General features: G+C 33.4%; 3 protein-coding genes and 1 non-coding gene across 12 annotated transcripts; 2 read left to right on the forward strand and 2 right to left on the reverse strand.

Annotated features, from left to right (window-relative positions):
- Positions 1-5,902: 5,902 nt before the first annotated feature.
- Positions 5,903-9,241, forward strand: LOC105792333 (putative phospholipid:diacylglycerol acyltransferase 2). 2 transcript variants are annotated; one of them, XM_052633260.1, is made up of 6 exons: positions 5,903-6,853; positions 6,936-7,158; positions 7,344-7,630; positions 7,729-8,068; positions 8,169-8,437; positions 8,504-9,241. In XM_052633260.1, exons 1-6 carry the CDS (start codon positions 6,378-6,380, stop codon positions 8,985-8,987), a joined length of 2,079 nt encoding a protein of 692 aa, XP_052489220.1. In that variant the 5' UTR covers positions 5,903-6,377; the 3' UTR covers positions 8,988-9,241. The 2 variants fall into 2 exon arrangements, with proteins under 2 accessions (XP_052489220.1, XP_012476314.1); XM_012620860.2 differs by having other exon boundaries at positions 5,907-6,853; positions 7,347-7,630.
- A 1,752-nt stretch (positions 9,242-10,993) lies between these two features.
- TRNAA-UGC (transfer RNA alanine (anticodon UGC)) lies at positions 10,994-11,066 on the reverse strand. The gene has a single exon. It is a non-coding gene; the product is annotated as a tRNA-Ala (tRNA).
- A 1,678-nt stretch (positions 11,067-12,744) lies between these two features.
- Positions 12,745-14,536, forward strand: LOC105792322 (GDSL esterase/lipase At5g22810). The gene is made up of 5 exons (XM_012620838.2): positions 12,745-13,041; positions 13,137-13,267; positions 13,352-13,585; positions 13,789-14,044; positions 14,131-14,536. Exons 1-5 carry the CDS (start codon positions 12,801-12,803, stop codon positions 14,322-14,324), a joined length of 1,056 nt encoding a protein of 351 aa, XP_012476292.1. The 5' UTR covers positions 12,745-12,800; the 3' UTR covers positions 14,325-14,536.
- LOC105792305 (uncharacterized) lies at positions 13,704-20,815 on the reverse strand. 8 transcript variants are annotated; one of them, XR_001133270.2, is made up of 12 exons: positions 20,615-20,814; positions 20,099-20,419; positions 19,721-19,786; positions 19,459-19,598; positions 17,685-17,811; positions 17,047-17,198; positions 16,232-16,367; positions 15,736-15,820; positions 15,351-15,622; positions 15,082-15,212; positions 14,712-14,798; positions 13,704-14,032 (listed from the first exon to the last, which is right to left on the reverse strand). XR_001133270.2 is itself a non-coding variant. In XM_012620819.2 (11 exons), the coding sequence occupies exons 1-11, from the start codon at positions 20,717-20,719 to the stop codon at positions 14,780-14,782; spliced, it is 1,554 nt and encodes a 517-aa protein (XP_012476273.1). In that variant the 5' UTR covers positions 20,720-20,814; the 3' UTR covers positions 14,513-14,779. The 8 variants fall into 8 exon arrangements, 2 of the variants coding, with proteins under 2 accessions (XP_012476273.1, XP_052489414.1); XR_008197824.1 differs by having other exon boundaries at positions 13,704-14,035; XR_008197823.1 differs by having other exon boundaries at positions 13,704-14,265.
- Positions 20,816-22,067: the final 1,252 nt, after the last annotated feature.

A 22,067-nucleotide genomic window follows, 5' to 3' on the forward strand; every position in this document is an offset into this window, starting at 1 on the left:
TCCCAAGCTTCATCCCAAGCTCTTGAATAAGATATCAGGTCTTTTCAAGTTCCAGAACGTCCTCGTAAGGTGTCGAGAGTTGAAACAAAGAAGTTTGATGCTTCTTCGAGCGTGGTCTGGGACTTCGAAAATCTATTTGGGATTACCCTCCAAACCAAAAGGAAAAAGTCCGTCTTACATTAAGTTTGGGCCATATCAACCGATTCCTCCAAGTGAGGCTCTAAAATCTCCTCAGTATATTGAAAAGAATGGACGTCGATTTCTCTTATCTTAGTATAAGTTATTCTCGGATTGGGTCGAGTTTTCACCACGTAAGAATGTCACATATTGTCTTCCTTGTTTTCTCTTCAACAAGTCATTTGGGCATAATGGAAATACTTTTACAAGCTAAGGATTTAGATCATGAAAGAAAATCAATGAATGACCTAAATATCCTTTTGTTACTTATGTGGATAAGGATGCAAACTCTTTACATAAGGATGCAATGAAAAATTATCTCGATCTTCAGAATTCCTTGCAAAATATTGGTAGGATTATTGAGAAACAAAATTCTGAACAAGTTGTAAGAAATCGGCTACAACTCAATGTGTCAATAGATGTTATCAAGTGACTTGTATTTCAATGTTGTTCTTTTAGGAGATGCAATTAAGCACAAGATTTAAGAAATCGAGGTAACTTTCTTGAACTAATAAAACTCTTGAATTGTTATAATGAAGATGTTGGGGCAATTTTATTAGAAAATGCCCCTCAAAATGCATAGTATGTCAGTCTGACTTTTCAGAAGGACATTCTTTCTATTTAGGCGAGTAAAATCCAGGGATTCATTTGGGAAGAGATTAAAGATTCAAAATTTTGCATTATAGTGGATGAAGCTCGTGATGTGTCAAAGAAAGAACAAATGACAATTGTATTGCGGTTTGTTGATAAAAAAAGGTTTTATACGTAGACAATTCTTTGATTTGGTTCATGTGAAGGACACCACACCGTTAGCTTTGGAGAAGGCAATCTATAACGTAACACCTCAAAATATAGGGGGTTAATTGTTTAGTGTACTCCCTAGAGGTCTTAGGTTCAAGCCACACTTCTACCAATTCTTTTCTTTATTTTTCAGCAAGTTAGGATGAAAGTCAATCTAAAATATATATTAAATGAAGTAGAAATTGAACAAGTGTAGGCAGCAGCCCAAATGGTTAAGCATTTGCACATCTTCCTTGCTTTCCCAAATTGAAATCATGCCACCCTCCCTTATTTTCCTTTTAATTTCGTTAATATGGGTAATTTACCATGCAACCCCTTAAAAGTTTGAAAGCTAGCTATTTAGTCATTCTTATCCTAATTACCCTAGGATTTTGATTTCTTTTCTAATTCAATTTTAATTCTCCCTTTTTTCTCTTTTTAATCTTTCTTTTCTTCCTTCTTTTCTTTTCATCAAATTTTTCATTCCACTATTAAAATTATTTTTGTTCCTGAATCAAAATTTATTCCCAATATTAACTCTTTTTTTCAATTGGATTCATGATCGCAAATAGAAACATCCTTCGAACCTTGCCAATAATTCATAAGAACTGTCCAATCCCGATGTTTAGACCTTAAATTCTTGTAGAATTCCTTTCCACATTAATTTTAAGATCGATTAAATGATCTCTTACGAATCTTGTCGATATTTCCCAATAATCTTGATAAATCTTGAAAACAATATCTAATTCTTGCGCAAATTGATTAAACGACCTATTACGAATCTTGTCGATATTTCCTGGTAATCTTGATAAATCTTGAAAACAATATCTAATTCTTGCACAAATCTTGTTTGAATGACCTATTTTAAATACCCCAGATTAGATTTAAACGTGAGGATCGTCGCTTGAAACCCTGGTGACAGGTGTGTGTTATTTTATAAGTGAATCGAGGCAAAATCGACCCTAGAATAGGGCCACACAGCTAACCACATGGGCGTGTGGGCCATCCGTTTGGACCACACAGCCCCTCATACGGTCATGTCCCCCTGAAACCCTAGGTTTTTTTATTCTAACACGGCTTGCCATATGACTGTGTCTCCCCTACACCTTGATTTTTTAATTTCCACACACCCTCAATCTGTTACATGGTCTAGCCCCACGGCCATGTACCCCCTCCACACAGCCCCCACACAATCTGGTCACATGACCTTGTGTCCTCTGATTATCAAATTTTGCAGTTTTGACCCAAAATTTTATAATATGTTCAGTTTAGTCCCTAATTAGTTCCCAAACTATTTTTAATGTTTTAGTTTATTCAAATAAGCTCCTGACGATATGATTAATGCTAGAATTCATGATCTAACTGGCTAAATTATTAATATTATGTATATGTATGATGTGTTCAATTTAGTCTCTAAATAAGCCCGAAATTGTTTTAAAGTTTTATTTGTGCAATTTAGTCCCTGACTTTGTGATATTCTGGAATATGTGATTTAATGACCAAAGTGTTATGGCTATATCATATATGAAGTGTATATACATACTGATGTCATTGTGAAACAAATACTCTATTAGTGCTAATATTAACACCACTCTATTGAAATACTTGTTAAAGCATGTTAATTGCTAGTGAATGAATCAAATACATGTTAATCATAATTACTGCTAGTGTTGATTTATTCTATTATAAAGCGTGACATATTGCATTGTATGGGGTGGAATGATATGTAGGGAGGAAGAGTGGCAATTTAATTTGCAAACAATGTGGTTCGATTAAGAACCAAGTTGCAGTTTTTTTTAATTTGCAATTATGTTGTGCACTCATAACAAGTGGCAGTAACAGTAAAACAACGATGGTTTATCACCAACCCAGAGTTATAAGGTTGGATAAGTTCTAGGGAACTCATAATGTGGTGTGTAGCAGAGGGGTAAGATCTTTTCTGTTAAATTGAAACTATATGGCATTCATAAAGCATGTGCATTCAAAATGTATTTTTTGTGATGACATATTTATACTTATGTATAAATTGTTAAATGAATTGAAATGTTGACATTCTGAAACTGATATTATGAATTTTGAGATACTATTGATAATATGAAAAATCAATACTCTGATTCGCTAGTTCCTAGTAATTATTATATGTGTTATTATTTAAAATGACTTATCGACTGTTTGTACTGGTTTTACTTGTGATGAAACTCACACTGAGCTTCATAGCTCACTCCCTTTTCAATTTTCATCTTTTCAGATAACCCACCAAGTTAGGACGTAGACACGGAATTCGGAGAGCCTCAGCTCATATATGTTTTTCTATATAAATATTTTAGATTTATTGTTTGATGATTTATTATTCAAAGATTGTATGGGTTTATTTTTTAACTGTGGCATGAGACTTAGGTTTTGGTTTTATTTAGCATGCATGACATTTAACTTAATTTAAGATATGGTTTTTGATTAATTAAGCATGAAATATAGTTTTAATAAAACTAAGTTAAAAATCACTTTTTCGCTACTAGATTATAAATAAAATTTGGAAGAATAAATAAGTTTAACTAAGTTTTCAAAAATAATCACACGTACGAGAACAAGGTTAAAATTAATTGGATTTTGTTAACTCGTTAGTTTTTCTAAAAATAGGCTAAGTTTTATTCTAAGATAAATAAACATTTTAAATTGACTATTTTATAAACTCTTACCGTACTAGGTCATTTTAGTGGCAGATGTAATCTTCTGAATTCGGGTCTAACGTTTAGATCGGGTTGGGAAAGTTACATGTGAAGTTCTTTTATGTCATTGCCTTAATGTGGATGATATTCGTGGTCAAGGATATGATGGTGCAAGTGATATGGGTGGCGAATGGAATGGCTTGCAAGTGTTATTTGCTAAAAAGTGTCGATTTACATACTATGTTCACTGCCTTACTCATCGTCTCCAATTAACTCTAGTAGTTGCATCCAAGGAGGTTATTCCTATTTGTCAATTTTTTTCATACTTGACTGGTATAATCAATTTGGTTACTTTTTCAAGCAAACGTCATGATCAATTAAGAGACATTGAGGCATCTTATATCGCAGGGTTGATTGACAATGGTGAGCTTGAAACTGGAAAAGAGAAAAATCAAGTTAGTACTCTCCAACGTCCAGGCGATACCTGATGGGGATCTCATTTGGTTTCTCTCCATAGCTTGATGAGGATGTTTGATTCTGTCTATGTTGTATTACAAGATATCATCAAGTTCGACAACCTTACTCAAAGGAGTGAAGCTAATGGAATATATGATGCAATGGCATCCGTTGAATTTTTTTTCATCTTACATTTCTTGATTGAGATGCTTGGAATCACTGATGATATTTGTCAAGCATTGCAGTATAAATCGCAGGATATACTAAATGCGATGCAGTTGGTATCATAAACTAAAACGCTTCTCTAGAAATTCAAAGAACATGGATGGGATCCTTTGTTTGAGAAAATGAAGTTATTTTGTAAAGATCATGAGATAAAATTCCCCAATTTAAGTGCTTCATCCAAAGATGGGCGAGGTCGATCTTGCATCCAAAGAGATAACCTCACTATTGAGCATCATTATCGATTTGATATATTCATTGCCGGTATCGATTCATTACTAACAAAAATTAATTCTCGCTTTAATGATGAGGTAGTGGAGTAACTTGTTCTTAGCTTTGCTTTGGATCCACGCGATAATTACAAAGCTTTTCAAGTGGAAGATATCTGCAAGCTTATAAATGATTTTTATTTGGACGATTTTATGGAGCAATAAAAGCTACACATAAAGATTCAATTGGAGCATTTTCAACTTGATGATCATCAAAGCATAGAGTTGTAGAAAGCTTCTATAATTGTCGAGTTATGTCAAGTGCTAGCTAAAACAAAACAGTCAAGTAATTATGCATAATTTTTTCAACTATTAAGAACAAATATAAATAACTAAAATATTTAAATATCAATAAAATTTATTAACATATAATTACCGAGTCACAATTGAAGTGATAAAATTGTTACATATTAACCCAAACATCTCCTCTCCCCAAATTTATAACAATTAAAAAGTAGTAGCAGTAGGATTATAAGAATTTCATATTTGAAAAATCACTTATAATTATAATCAATATTTATTATTATTTCAAAACAAATATTACTTAAATAAATTTTATTTGTTTCACCTACACAATGAATATATGATAAATTTAACATTTATGATCTGATGTAACATTTACAAATAGGAAGAGGAGGATGACAAGACTTAAATCATTATTCATGTTGGCAAGTTGATGTAATTAACTAACCAAACACCAACTAAATTAAAATAGTTAGAGTAATTAAATTTATTATAAGTATGTTTATATATAAAAATAGTTTTTAAATTTTTAATTAAATAATATAAACTACAATTATATATCAAAATTTAAAATAAAGGGTATCGGTTAATTACGGTAAATAAGATTATTTTTATTTTGGTTACCTAATTTTCTTTTTATTAATTTGGTCATTCTAAACTAATCAAATCGGTGATTCTAGTGTTAAATGGTAAGGAAACATGTCACGTTAGCAACTCTAAAATTAAGATAAATTATTTGTTAATCACTCTAAATACGAGTCATTCTTATTTTAACGATAAAGTGATTAATTTAATTTATTTATTTTTTAAAATGATAAAATTATCAAAAACAAAATTTAAGTCAGTAAAATAGGAGTAACCATAAATGAGTAATTAAATGAAGAGGTTTAAGATGTTCTGGAAACATATTTAATGAATGATGTTGAAGTCATACACATAGGAATACATTTGCATTTACATTTACATTGTGAATACCTCAGAAATGAAAGCGTAAGCTAAGAGAGACTTCAACTGTACAGAAAAGGTGACAGGTGATGATAAAGGGTGATCAGCTCAGCTCATGCATGTAAAGGACCAAGACAAGTGTCATTCAATATCACTAAACAAATTTTGTTATACCTTTTTCCGTCTTCCACCTATCTATGTATATACAATCCCTCCCTCCGATTCCACACCCACCTTCCTTCTCTTTCACTACCCATACTTACATTCTCTAAAAACCTATGCCAGAAGAAGCCCATCTTATATTTTGTTTCTTATCTCTGTGAGTCCCTGTTTGTTTCTTACCCACTTTTCAGGCTCACCCATATCTTCTTCTTCTTCAACAAGTGTTCTTTTCCCCTTTCAGTAACGCACAATCTTTAATTAAAAGCTCACCACAATTCTCTCACCTTTATAATAATTCACTTGTCTGTCTACACTTGTATTTTTATATTAGTGAGAAGTTCTTGCTCTTACATTGTTTGTAATGTTTTCATGTTTTTTGAGTTTTCCCCTTTGATGGATAGCTTTTGTTGTTGTTGTGCTTTTCGGTGAATTCTACGATTTTTATTGTCTGTCGGAAATGGCCTCTGTTCTAAGGTTTAGGAAACTATGCTATGTAGAGTCAGCGGTTAAGTGTACTTCAGTGGGGTATGAATCTTTTGAGATTGATGAAAAACTCGACGAGAAGGAAGAGGATGTCCTTTCTGCTAACCACTTTGCCTTGGAAATCAACAAGAAGAGAAAACAACCTAAGAGGCAACCAAAAGAATGGAGGTGCTTAGATTCTTGCTGTTGGATTATTGGTTACCTTTGCACCACTTGGTGGCTCCTTTTGTTCTGCTACCACTGCTTGCCGGTTACATTGCTTCGGGTTCCTGAATTACCGGGCCCCGGAGTGAGGCTTAAGCGTGAAGGCTTGACGGCCCTTCACCCTGTCGTTTTAGTCCCTGGCATTGTCACCGGTGGCCTAGAGCTTTGGGAAGGCAGGCCTTGTGCCGATGGTCTGTTTCGTAAACGCCTTTGGGGTGGTGGTAGCTTCACTCAGATCTTCAAAAGGTACTTAAAAAAAATACTACTAACAGTTTCATCATTTGCTCATTTAATGGCTTTCTTGAGATTGAAATTGATTGATGTTTAGGCCTTTGTGTTTGTTGGAGCACTTGTCTTTGCACTATGAAACTGGCCTTGACCCACAAGGAATCCGAGTTCGTGCTGTTCCGGGGCTGGTTGGAGCCGACTATTTTGCTCCTGGATATTTCGTGTGGGCTGTTCTCATTGAAAATTTGGCGAAAATCGGCTATGAGGGCAAAAATTTGCATATGGCTGCTTATGATTGGAGGCTATCTTTCCAGAATACAGAGGTATAAATATAATGGCTAACCCTTTGCTTCTTGCATTGTGTTATTTTCATGTCCATCTCAACAAAACACTGCTCCTTTAGGCTTAGCAGTTGGCAGGAATAAGAATTTGGATGAAATCAACCCCTTAATTATAAGATATTAAATCGAGTGATTACTAATAAATATTTTTTTTTATTGGGGAATAGCAGATTCGGGACCATGCTCTTACTAGGCTGAAAAGTAAAATTGAGCTAATGTATATAAGCAATGGGTATAAGAAAGTGGTAGCGGTGCCCCATTCCATGGGGGTCATCTATTTTCTTCACTTCCTTAAATGGGTTGAAACACCTCCTCCTATGGGGGGCGGTGGTGGTCCAGGTTGGTGTGCCAAGCACATCAAGGCCGTCATGAACATTGGTCCTGCGTTTCTCGGTGTTCCAAAGGCTGTTAGTAATTTGTTCTCTGCTGAGGGCAAAGATGTTTCTTACATCAGGTTAGCTTTTCCATTTCTTCCTTGTAGTAGTAGTTGAGTGGATGAAACATAGTTTACTTGATGTTTTGTGCATGAAACATATACCATATTTGTTGTAGAGCTATGGCTCCGGGAGTTTTCGATTCCGAGATTTTGGGCCTTCAAACATTTGAACGTGTCATGCGGATGGCTCGGACATGGGACTCCATCGTGTCATTGCTGCCTAAAGGTGGAGAGGTCATTTGGGGAAACATGGACCGGTCTCCTGAAGAAGGTCATGTTTGTGACTTCTCCAAGAAAAGCCATTCTAAGACCTCTCTAACCACAAATAATATCAACAACAGTGACGTTAAGAGAGGCTTCCTAGTCAAAGATCTTGCTAACTATGGAAGAATAATCTCTTTCGGCAAGCCAGCCTCAGTTTTACATTCTTCAAAGCTTCCCACTGCTGATTCAAAGGTATTATATTTAACCTTTATCTCTTTTGATATGCACCCAGGAAAATATAGAAGAAAAGCTGCTTCCGTAGTGGCAATCATTAATTATGTTTCATTATCAGGAATTTTCGCGAACGAGTACTTCCGAAAATTTCAATAACTTTTCGTGTGGAGAGGCATGGACTGAATATGATGAGATGAGCAGGCAAAGCATCCAAAATGTTGCAGCAGATAAAGCTTACACAACTACAACTCTTCTTGATCTGCTTCGGTTTGTAGCACCGAAAATGATGAGACGAGCCGAAGCTCATTTTTCACATGGAATAGCTGAAAATCTTGATGACCCTAAATACAACCATTACAAATACTGGTCTAATCCACTTGAAACGAAGTAAGTACACATAATTACACTTGAGTTGTATGTATATGTAATGGATCTAAGCACATTGCTTTTCAGATTATCTGATGCTCCGGACATGGAGATATATTGCATGTATGGTGTCGGAATTCCGACTGAACGATCATACGTGTACAAGCTATCACCTAACAGTAGGTGCAAAAGCATTCCATACCAGATTGATAACTCAGTCCACGGAGAAGATGGTAGCTGCTTGAAAGGTGGAGTCTATTTCGCAGACGGGGACGAGAGTGTACCGGTTCTAAGTGCCGGCTTCATGTGTGCGAAAGGTTGGAGAGGACGAACCCGGTTCAATCCATCTGGTATTGCCACATACATCAGGGAGTACCGGCACAAGCCGCCAACTAGTCTGATGGAAGGGAGGGGGATCGAGAGTGGGTCACACGTCGACATCATGGGAAATTTCGCTCTGATCGAAGACATAATGCGTGTTGCAGCTGGTGCCACCGGGGACGAGATAGGAGGCGATCAGATTCACTCCGACATCATAAAGATGTCGGAAAGAATTAACCTTGGGCTATGATGAGAGTAAGAAAAAATGAGGAGTGCCTAACAAGTAGTAACCAACAAAATGGAGTAAAACTAACATGGGGAAATAAAGGATGAGCTGAAAAAAGGCAACCCAGATAAAAGGGTGGGTTGATGAGGTAGAGAAATTCGTAACGTATGGTGGTGATTTTGAGAGAAAGGTGCATAAAATGGGGTATTCAATTTTCTTGTAATGTTGTAATTTTCCGACTTGTTTCCCCTGTAATCAAATAATAAGTGTTCTACTTAGCATTGGGCATTGATTTTCTTTCTAATGATTTAAGAGGAGAATCATCTTGAGGGATGCCTAATTCAGCAGCTCTTGTGAAAATGGAGGAGCTTTAGACTTCCTTCTCATCTATTGGAGTTGGATTTATTATATTAAATTATAAATTAATAAAATATAATATAATATTATTTTTTATTCATATAACTAATTGATTATATTAATCATAATAATAAGATATATGTTTAATGATGTATTATATAATAATAAAATTACCAAATTCTATTAATTAAATTTATTTTGTTTTTTTCAAATAAAATATAATAAAAAATGAAGTTGAATAAAGAATAGTGTTTTTCCTTGCTGGAAACTTTGATGCGAGCTTGAAGCTCCAGTGAAAATGTAGACGATCAGTGCAGTGCAGTTGATGTGATTAAACACGCTGAACTGAAGCAATCCAAATGCTTCAAAATGGTGCGTTTGCACTAAAAAGGTGCTTAATTGCACTGGACTGGAGCTCCAGTTGAATCCAGAAGTAATACTGCACACAAAGAATCTTATGTAACAAAAGTTATCAAACTTTAAGGCTTAATTTTTAAAAATATTATTTAATTATACGAATATTTTTATTTAAGTGATTAAGCTGTTCAAAAGTTTTTATTTAAGTTATTGAGCTATTAAGTTTTCTTTCTTTATTTCTTTTTCCAAAAAAAGTCTGATTAGAGAGCTTCAGGTGATGATTCGAGTCGATACGGTAGATCAATACCCATCAATGAGTACAAGAGCATACCTTAGATCTAAGATCATATGACGGTCAATCTTGAATATCGGAGAAGAAAACTGTTTGGATTTTGGTTCTCAAATTCGTGATGTCCAAAGTTGTTTCATGAAAAAAAACTGAACTATAAAAGAGAAGGGAAACGAGAGTTTTTTATTGGTGCAGACAGTGAGAACATGGAAGGTCATACAGTGGCTATTTTAACAGCTAAATAACTTCAATGAAAACTTTCTAATAATTTAGTGACCATTTTGTAACTTTTTTGAAGTTAAGTGATAAGAACATAAACTTACTAATAGGTTAATAATTTTGAATGTAGTTTACTCCAAAATTTATTATAAAAATGAAATGTGGTTTTGATAAAGTTGAATTTGTGAAAACTATGGTGTTTAAATTCTATGATTCCCATCATATATATATTTTAGATTTCTCAAAATCTGAAAAAGAAAAACATAAATACTCTTAAAATAATATTTGTTGCTTTGTAAAATGAGTGAGTTTTGGTAATTTTACAATCGAGTTAAAACCAGTTAACAAGTGACACCAACTTAATCTATAAAAAATTGACATAAAAATTAAATGTGGTTTTGGTTGAAATGGTAGAGTTTGAAGGAAGAATTTGAGGATTTTGGTTCAAAAATCATCATGTGTATGTACTTTTTAAAATTATATGTAAAAAACAAAAGTACCCTTAAACTTATATTTATTGCTTTATTAAAATGTTGAACTTTTGATAATTTCATAATTTAGTTGGAATTGATTGAAAGAGACAAACTCAATCAAAACTTTAAATAATAGTGTAGATCACCTAAAATCCTATTATTTTCATAAAAGATATAAAATAACAAAAATAATTAAAGATATTTTTATTATTACCCAATTATATGGGTTAATCATACCCAATATAGTATTGATAAATATAGATTTCTTCCAAACTAAGTATGATAGACATTGGAGTTTTCTCATTTATAGAGTAGCCAGCTAAATGGACATAAAATGGAGATGCAGGGGATCGAACCCTGTACCTCTCGCATGCAAAGCGAGCGCTCTACCATTTGAGCTACATCCCCATGTTGCTCCAATTTGATTTTTACTTGTATATAATTAAATTATAGGCAAAAGAATCCAGTTGACAACCCAGATTTAACGAAAGTGTTGCACATGTAACAGGTTGGGAATTTAAACCTTACTAATATTTTTAATTTAATCTTGATATTCATGTTACAATCTATTTTGTACCGGAAAAAATGAAAACCCAATTGAGTTAAAAAGATGAAAGAAGCAAGAAACCACTATAATCTATGATTGCCTCTTAACATAATTAAACTGTGTGAAGGGAAAGATGAGCGTTGTGAATATGGTGGAGGCCATTTTCTGCAATTCCTGCAGGCCCCTTAATAAGAAGGGTTTGGGTATTAAATAAATTTGTATGTAAGAAAGGATGTCCAATCTCTTTTATCTGTCGAACCATGGTTGAAATTTACAGTATGTGAAAGTGATTGGGGAAGTGGTAGTAAATGAGAGGGCACGCAATACAAAATATATAAAAGAAACCAAAGGGTGAGTGGGTGAGTGAAGATCTTGTTTGTAATGTAAATGCAAGGTCCCATTATTTTAGTTGACCTTTGTTCTGAAATTGGGCAAAAACAGATGGAAAAAAAAGGGTGTAGCAGAAGTTAGGACAGCCTAAAGTGAAAGCTCATCAAGACACGCCACTAGGGTTTAGTTAGTTGGAACTAATGCCCATTTAACTATGCAATTTCTCCCTTTCACTACCACCACATCCCAATTTTATAACCCATACTTTACTTGCTAAAGAAACCATTAATTTAATTGGGTACTCGAATATATTACAACATTTTGATTGAGTCATCAAAATACAAACATCGAATCAATCAAGTCTTTCAGTAACCTAACCATTTGTTAAGAAATTAAATGCTAACTCAAATTTGACGTGAAATATAACTTGATTAAATTTTACACATGTATATAGCTACATCACATATTGCTTGGTTACGAAGTACTATAGAAAAAGCCCTCCTATATTTCAATAACATTGTTTGCTTTGTAGCACATTAGATCCAAGTTGTCTATGAAATAAGTATATACATGTTAAAAATATAGTCTATGTACCATGTCAAATTCAAGGTAAAATTTAACACCCAAACTGGCAATTAAACTGACAAAAAGACTTGATTGATATGATAATTGATACTTTGAAGATTCAATTAGAACATTTTAAAATTTGAAAACTAATTTAAAAAATTTTAAATCATAATTTAAGAATGTCTATCATAATTAATTATTTTTTAGAGGACATCCAAATACAAAAAAAAAAAAAAAAACCTTAAAAACTTTTAATATTCTTTTATGCTAACACTCAACTTCTCTTCTTCTAATTTTGGGCATGATTACCTAAAAAAATTGGCTTCCGGTGCAACATCTACCGTCAAATAAACATTCCAGACTGGCTTTACCCATAATTCCCAAAGAAACTTTTTATACAGCAACATCAATGGCAGCTTACATGGAACATGAATCATCTCAGTAAATCCTGACTCAAATTACCCCAAGAGTTGCACATGTTAATCACACCTATAATACCAAAAATTAATTAAATATTTGGGATTTGGAATTATAGCAACTGAACTGACTTTTTTAATAGAAATTTCAATCATGAAATTCTTCATCAACAAACTGTATATATACAGAACTTCATACCAATTCAAATACATAGTTACCATTTCCAACCTCTTCTCATTTTTCAATCATTTCTCTTAAGTGCATCCAACAGACAGAAGAAAATGAAGTTTTCAAGCAATTTCATAGTTGTATTTGTGCTCTTTGCATTTGTGCTCACAGTGGCAAATGGACAGCCCCTTGTTCCTGCCATGTTCATATTCGGGGACTCGGTTGTTGATGTAGGAAACAACAATAACCTCTACACTATCATAAAAGCAGACTTCCCTCCTTATGGGAGGGATTTTTTGAATCACAAACCAACCGGAAGATTCTGTAATGGAAAATTAGCCTCGGACTTCACTGGTTCTTAATCCCATAAAACCCTTTTTAACACCATCTTGAATTTGCTTGTTCATTTTTATATTGTTTCATCTTACAAATTGGTTTTGTTTTGTTAGCTGAGAACATTGGCTTCACTGATTACCCACCAGCTTATCTCAGCAAAAAGGCCAAAGGAAATAACCTGTTAATTGGAGCCAATTTTGCATCAGCTTCTTCTGGTTATTATGAGACTACAGCAAAGTTATATGTAAGCAAAAAAGTATTAAAGAAAAAAAATGATTTAGCATTATTTGTACTTCTGGATTTTGATACGTGTTGTTTGTTTTTGCAGCATACACTGTCATTGAGTAAGCAATTGGAGAACTACAAGCAGTATCAAAATAAATTGGTGGCCATTGCAGGGAAATCCAATGCTTCTTCAATAGTATCGGATGGAATCTACCTTATCAGTTCTGGGAGCAGTGATTTTCTTCAAAACTATTACATTAATCCTCTTTTATACGAGTCCTATACACCTGATCAATTCTCGGATGTTCTCATTGAATCATATGCTAACTTCATCCAGGTTTCTCTCCGTTACGTCCAAAAGTCTTCAAAACATAGAAATCTAAAATAATCTAACCCTAAAGAAAGACTTCCATTGTTGCACATATGTTTAACAGCACAATGAATTCAGAGATGACTAAATCAAGCCCTCAAAAAGCTCAAAATAAGGGATCTTAATACATGTGGTTACAACTTGGTTAAAGTTAAAAAGTTGTGTGACAGAATTTGTACAAGCTCGGAGCAAGGAAAATTGGAGTGACGACATTGCCACCGTTGGGATGCTTACCAGCAGCCATAACAGTTTTCGGATCAGATAGCAACGAGTGTGTGGCTAAGTTAAATAAGGTAGCAGTTTCATTCAACAACAAACTCAATGCAACATCTCAAAGGTTACAGACAAAGCTCCCCAACCTTAAATTGGTGGTCTTTGACATCTACCAATCTCTCTATAACCTTGTCACTAAACCTGCTGACAGTGGTACATCATCATTTCTTTAGTATTTAAAGAAACTAATAGTTCAATTTGCAGGCAAGGCACTGATAGTTTAAGCAATGTTTGAACAGGTTTTGCAGAAGCAAGAAAAGCTTGTTGTGGAACCGGATTGTTGGAAACATCAATATTGTGCAATCCCAAATCCATTGGGACATGCGCAAATGCATCTGAATATGTTTTCTGGGATGGATTCCACCCATCAGAAGCTGCAAACAAGATTTTAGCAGATGATCTGCTGAGCAGTGGAATTTCTCTTATTTCCTAAGGCCCAAAAAGGAAAACAATACTCGCTTATGTCATAATGAATTTGGTTGTACTCTTTGTTTCCATGTTGTGATTTTCATTTCTATTTATCACTTGAATTATGAATGGAAAAAGAACTGGTTCTGCTTAGAACCTGTGATTTTCCATTTGTTTCATAAGTATCTGTAATAACCCAATTCAGACGTACAATAAAAAAAATGATATCTTCTTCCTTTTATTGGCCAATTATGACACTCAATTATTAGGCTTTCTTCTTCGCAACTATTAATTGTAGGAATATATTTAGGTTTAATAGATAAGTACCTCATAAAGTATCTCTTAATTGGATGATGGATTATGTCCAAAGCTTCAAAAGATAAGAAAGGATCCCATTAAAGTTTCTATTCACCTCTATATGAGCAAGTTGAATGAATGATTCATGGACTTGTATGTTCAGTAATGTTGCCCCAAGAAAGATTATTCAGAAGTACCAGATCTGCAACATGAAATTATCAAATGAGTGTTTGGTAACGTGCCGTATCCGAGCTTGCAAAACCAAAGGAAAGAGCAAGCAGCAATAACAATGTGCTAAATCAGGCTTGTGTCCAGGCATAACTAACTGATTACGAATTCTACACTGATAAATGAAATTGTAGCTAAACTTTTACTTGAGCATGATAACTCAGGATACCAAAATTTTGCAAAATTATGACAAAATCTAGGACCATCGTTTGGAACATTGCTAGAAGTAACAATTACAGATAGGATGAGGAGCTTACATGGTGTGTCCATGACAGATATCCAACAATCTACAGATTTTTTCATTAGTTGCGTAATCCTCCATCATATCCTTCTCACAAGAATCCTTTAAAGCATTCCACTTGTTTAGTATGCTGGTTATCCTTCTAAGCTGTTGCAAAGGTCATGGGAAACACAGATATTGCAAGAGTAGAAATATAATATATAAGTGCAATAAATTGGCAGTTCTCTAATATTTCTTCCGCTTAACTATTGGCAATGTCAAATGAAAGTCAAACCAAAAGGATACAGCAAGAGTTCGGGCGTCTGATTTTCTGCCAGAGGTGGCCAAGCTCTCATTTTCCTTTTTCTCATCAAATTGGTGATCAAAAAGATCATCTTCTATCACATCAGATTTGCTCAATAGAATAAACACATATTGGCGTAGATTAGAAGCACTCATCTCATCTTCTCGCACTCGAACAAGGAACCTTGCAATAACATTCCATAGTGCACATCGTGCTTCAGAATCATCTGAAGTAAATGGGAAAATATCAAACAGTCCCTGCAAGAAAGGCAAATCTGGGTAGCCCTGAGGTGTCAATACTCGTACAAATTTGATAACAGTCCAGATTTATGAAAAAACTCATAATGCAAATAGAAGCTTGTATAGATAGAAAATATAAACAATATACCTTGTGATATGCTTGAAGCTAGATCGGGAACATCAGACAAAATATTTGCAATTAAAAGTCCAGCAGTCACACAGGAGGTAGAGACCTGAAAAATAAACATTAAGAGCGAGCATTATCATCCAAGACTGTTTAATGTGTAGAACTCCAGCCAACAAATGATGTTTATTACATGATCCACAATCTTTTACCGGGAAGAAAGACAAATATTCCTCAAACATGGAAAAGGTAAGAATGTCAAAATCAATAATAAGGAAGAATTCACCTAATGCAGGCTTTCTATCACAATTTATTTCATGATGCTAAAACAAAGTAGCCTTTATCGTATTTAATGGAAATGAACACGAAAGGAATATAGATTCTAATTTCAAGATGCAATTCCAGTAAAGGAATCTCCAAGCACTCAGAAACAGAGAATGAACAAGACAACCAATAATTGACAAACTCAGAGTCTATAACATATATCAGTTTTTACGGTAACGAAAGAGCTGCAAATTACCTCAACTTTATCAGGAAATTTGATCAAGTCACAGACTAGTTGGAAAATTTCTTTATTTGAGCAGATTTCCTGAGAACATACATCTATAACACAGAGGGCTTCAAGTGCACGAAGAATAACATCAAGAACAGGATACCTGATATTGAATGTAAATCAAACACAAGGCATTTAGCATTCCATTATCTAACAGAAAAAAAGACAGTTTTTTATTCAATATAACCATATCATCAGAAGAACTTATTGGTTATCCCATTTTAATTCACACAAGCATTTGTAGCTGTCAAGCATGAAAGTATGCTACCAGCTAATTCCAGATCCAATGTTTACATTCATGGACAGTTTATATAGCATAATAAAGCCACAAGCAGACTGCAGACCAGAATTTCAAGCAGGAGGAAGAATAATTTCCACAGCTTTAACACATTACTTAAAGAAAGAAGACTCCAAGCACAGAATAGAACTTTTGTGAGTCTCAGCCATGTTGTAACTGTGTTTGTTTATACAGTTGCGTATAACATAACTACTAGCCAGAACAGCATAGACATGTCTTTGACTGTGAGTGTGTTAAAATTGCTCTTTGATGAGGCTTCTGTCAAAGTGGGACCCGAACCAGTGTAAAAATCAGCTTGTTGGAAAACAGATGCTCGTCAAATCAGTTTCCCCAAAATTTTTCAATTGGATAAGGTGTGTAATTTTAAAAGCTTCAAACATAAAAACATGTGGGACAAGAGAAATAAGCTTGTTAACAGTCCAGGACTCATTTCATTTCAAACTAAACTTTCAACTCTTTCGATGCAGATAAGATAGAATAGTACCTTTCAGGTATTCTGTCATTTGTAAGTTTGCTCATCTCAAAAGTTAAAAGATTAACCAGTACGCTTGCTAAACCAAGTTTCATCAAAGGCGACAGAAGAATATGCTCAACTTCCTTCTGACTTTCTAACATGGACAATAGAAGTCCAACACTCTGTTAGAAAAACTTTCTTTAGATTCCATCACAAAAAATACAGGAATTTACAAAGAAAACAGTAACAAAACTCCAAAATGACATATGAACTTGAATTAGTATATGCTTAGCAAACTTAACCCTCTTCATTTTCAAACATAAGAGCATTATTCATGACTCTATTAGGTACTAACTAAAGCACCACGCAGTAATAGAATCCAAAATATCCAAAAATTCAATGGTCTCTTGAACATACCGGAAACCCAACAATTCTCTATCAAGTTTGTACTTAACATCCTCAGATAATCACCCTTTACAAAATAAAAACTATAAAATGTATAGATCAGTCACTCATGGTTGCTACAGCAAAGAATTTTTCAATTCTAAGATCATTTTTTTGAAACCAGCCTATACTGTTAATGGTATGAATATGACCCTGTGCAGGTACGAGTTAGAAAGATTTACTGGAATTCTACATAAGAAATGAATAGTAGATGTTGGTATAACCTTTTCAATAAGCTGTGGATTTAACGTGTTTTCCATGACCCATAAAATGCGGCTTAAAATGTGTTCAAACTGCAATGCTTCTTCCCATTTTATGCATTCACCACCTTGAAGACCAGAACTTAAAAGCCTGTCACAGAATATGATCTATAAGAGTGGTGGAGAATCAAAACAGTTAGAGCTAAATATGTGCATGTAACTATGATAGGCAACTGAAGAACATATTACATGATGTCACTGTTGTCAGAACAGATTTCCTTTGCCCCTTTTCCCTGCCCCTAAATGCGCCCCTAAATTCATTGGTCCATGTGTTTTTTTCTTAGGACATAAAAGTAGTTCAATTTCTCTTATGAATAGCCATGGTGGTTCTCTCTTGTGCTAGTATTCTTCTCTTTGGAGCAAAAATCCTCCAATCACCGGACTTTTCCCTCAGTAATCTATCCAAATCCATATGTTTCTTTATTGGTTCTTCCTGGTCTTTGAAGTCATAAATTGAATTCATGCAAGTTATAAATTGATGAATTAATTTTGAGTTTTGGGGTTTTCATTTTAGTGGTCTTGATGACTTTTTCTTAAAATAATCTTCTGCAAATGGTTTAGAAACTAAAGTAGCAATTTTTTAATAAAAATTATAGATATGGTAAAAACTTATAGATTACTTTCGCTTCAATAAAATATCTCCCATATTTGCATCTGAAAAAAATGCAAAGAAGAAATGAAGTTTGATAGAAAAAAGAAGCTTTTAGGTTGAACACAAAAGATGAAACCACCACTATTGTACACAAGGGAAACTGAATAACTTTTGTGTTTTAAGGAAAAAAAATAACATTTGGACCAATGAAATTTAGGGGGCACATTTAGGGGCAGAGGAAATCTGTTCCTGTTGTCAAGGCATGCACCTAGGGGTTGGGCCTTAGTGCCAGACAATATAAGTGCCTCAAACCCTTTTGAGATAGGCAGATTTGATCATGCACACAACTAGGGTGTATTCTTTTTTAGACAATAGATATAAAAAAAATCAATTCAATTAAAATTCTCCTTAGTTTCTTTTTTTTTTTTTAACTCTTTTCATTAGTTGTACCTTTACTAGTAGAAATAGATAAAATCAGACTCTTAATCCTCAATATGTGTACTCATCAACAAACACGGGCCATAAGGAAATCATGTATATTGGCCAACAAATGAAAATTAAAGTTTTTGCATGTTCTGTGGATAAACTACACCAATATTTAGAGTTTATTATCATAACTATATATTTTAAACTTATTTTACATGTATACACAAACACATTCACATATTGTGCCTTACTTCTATCAGTAATATGCTTTTTCCACATCTTGCAAGCAATATCCAGATTCTAGTGCCTAGAGTGTGCCTTACGACCTTGACAACACTGCTTGCAGGATGTGGTACTTTCATTTCAGAACAAAGAGTAAATGTTCTCATCCCCTTCTCTAGGCATCTAATATGCTAATTACTTGCAGAGGAAAATGACAAAAGAAAAAAGGAAATTCCAAAAGGTGGAAGACTAGATTTTAATGTCTTCCAAGAAAATTGTTGTGACGATGCATATAGTTAAATAAAACAAAGAGTGCCATAATAACGGTGTTAGCATAACTATGGCCTAAAAGAACCACAAAGAACATCAACATAGAGATCAGGACAGCATAGCAAACAAAATAACAATATTTAGAGTGAAAAAGAAATGGGAGAAATTATAATGTTCGGTTATAAGCAAGTAAACATAAAACATAATTTATGATTAACTATAAATTACCGGAAAGCTTCACATAGACATTGGGTGTCATCTAAAAACAACTGATCTACTATCACAGCAATTAGTCCATTTGAAGAGACTATATGCTTCAAGGGAACTTCATGGCAAGCTAAATTTCCCATAATTCCGAGACAAATCTCCTGAGACAAAGAAAGGACATAAAAACTCTCATGCGTGATGCATCAAACTCCCTAAGAACCACCTAGTGACCAACTAAATAATCAATATAGGAAATTAAAACAGGGGAAAATTTGTAACCTACAGTTACACGAACGGATTGGGTAACCATAAGGTTTGCTAAAAGAACTTCAAGTACAAAATTTTGCACCTGCATAGATATAATTGTGTGAGCCCAGGGCATACAATACAACGAGTAAAACTAGAAACTCCTGAATTACAATCAAAAAACAGTACATTCCCCTATTATTTTTAATAAATCGTTTGTTCCTAATCTATGATTTTCAGCCACCTAAATAGCTAAAGAAGTGGGTGACTGAGACCAACAGTATATAGAACAACCATCAATCTTCTTTATATTTCAGTTTTATATACCTAATCTCCAGTAATCTTTAACACTTAAACAAATTGTACTATTATTTTCACTTAAAATGCCATAAAGACAAGGAGCAAGTTCAAGTACCATGAGCTCAGCATGAGTTTGATTTGCAGCAAGATCCCACAGAACACAACCACACTCCTCCCAGACCTCTTCCCCAGCTGATAAACGAGCAATTTCCTCCTTATGCGAATCTTCATCACCTTCCCCTCGAAACTCAGATTCAGTAGGATCATCAACAATATCCATGCTTTTACAACTATCATTTGATGAATTTACAACTTCATTATTACAATTTGATCCCCGAATTTCAGTATTATCAACGTTCTTTGGTTCAACTGGAAGAAGTTTCCTTATCAATGAAATTACATAACTCGGATCAACAGTTGTGGAAATATCAAATAACTACATCAAAAGAAAGAAAAAAAAAAGAGTCGTTAACTAAATAAATTCAAAATTGCAGGCATATTTTCAAAACTAAATAAAAAAAATTTAAGCTAATTCAAAGTTAAACTAAAACCCTAACTTGTAGAATTTTAGATTGGAGAACACAAAAACGATGAGCAAAGAGAAAACATGGCTTAGGTGTTGATTAGCAACCTCATCGGGCGGTGCGGAAGGGTGATGCGAAGAGACAAAACGGTCTTCTTCCAGTTGCTCTCCTTCTTCTTCTTCTCTTGTAGGAGTTGATTCCGATGCCGCCATCTGTTGGGTTCCTTAGAGAAACCACAAATGTTTACAGTTTTTTTTTTTTTTTTGATAGACAAATGTTTACGGTATTTGTTTCCCTCTCTTTTGTTATTGATTGGTTATTGAACTCTCCCCCCTTTTTGTGAAAAAACAGAATGCATTTTATATTCTTAAACCCGTAATTTTGCATTCTTTGCTAATTATGCCCTGTTTTATACATTTTGCTCAATTTCACCCCTTATTTTGCAAGCAATTTTTATGGTTACAACCGCGCCTCACTTTGAATTGGTTATTTGTTTATATCAAATTACAGATTAAAAATGCGAAGGTTAAAAGATGCTGTTTATTTTCTTGAAAACAACTTTCAAAAAATGATTTTTAAAAAATGAATTAATTTTCTGGAAAAATTAATATTTTCAGTGTTTTGGATGATTTACTTAACATTTTCCGGTTGTTTGACCAATTTTCCTAAAATCATTTTCTAAAAGTTGTTATTAGTGAAACAAGTACAACATAAATATATTTATTACAATATACTATAGTAGTATCTTCTTTTAACAATTGAAATTTATTTTATAGTAAGATAATATTTTATAATAATAAACATCATATATAAGCATAATAAAAAGATCTAATTTGATAATATTTTATAATAATGATAATAATAATAATAAATATCATATATAAATTTAATAATAAACAAAGCCAAATTAAAATTTCATTTAAATTGCATATACATGCTAGTTTTTTTATCTCTGCGATGCACGAGTCAATTATATGTATAATTTTTTAGAACATCAAATATTTGTAATATTAAATATATTATTGTAAATCATTTGATAAAATATATAATGCTAAATTATTTATTTCAAAAAAAAGGTAAATGATTTTCCTTGAATGTATGATCAGTTGTGTATTTTAGGAGGAAAATACATATTTGTATAACTTGGTGATTAGGATATATCATATATGAGATCACAACTTTCTGAAACTTGGGCGTTGGTGAATAAAAGTAATTAAATCCTACCATTTTACATATATATTTTTAAAAGTGAAAATACTCCATTGTGATCATGATTGAATAAGGATGAGGCTATATAGTTACTAACAAATTTTATTATATTTCTGATATTATTGATTCTGTGCATTGTATATGAATGTATAATTATCTCAACTTTTATTAAATTATAATTATTTTGAATATCAATTTAATTTTATGAAGCAAAATAAAAGGCATTCTTATTGATTCATAAAAATTTCTAAACTCGTGTTTTTATATATGTATTATAGATATAAATGTAAAAAGTATAATTTATATAAATAGTGTTTTTCAAATGATATTTATAAATAATAATTTTAAAAA

This window comes from Gossypium raimondii, chromosome 7, assembly GCF_025698545.1.
Source record: "Gossypium raimondii isolate GPD5lz chromosome 7, ASM2569854v1, whole genome shotgun sequence".
In the NCBI taxonomy this organism is placed as follows: domain Eukaryota; kingdom Viridiplantae; phylum Streptophyta; class Magnoliopsida; order Malvales; family Malvaceae; genus Gossypium; species Gossypium raimondii.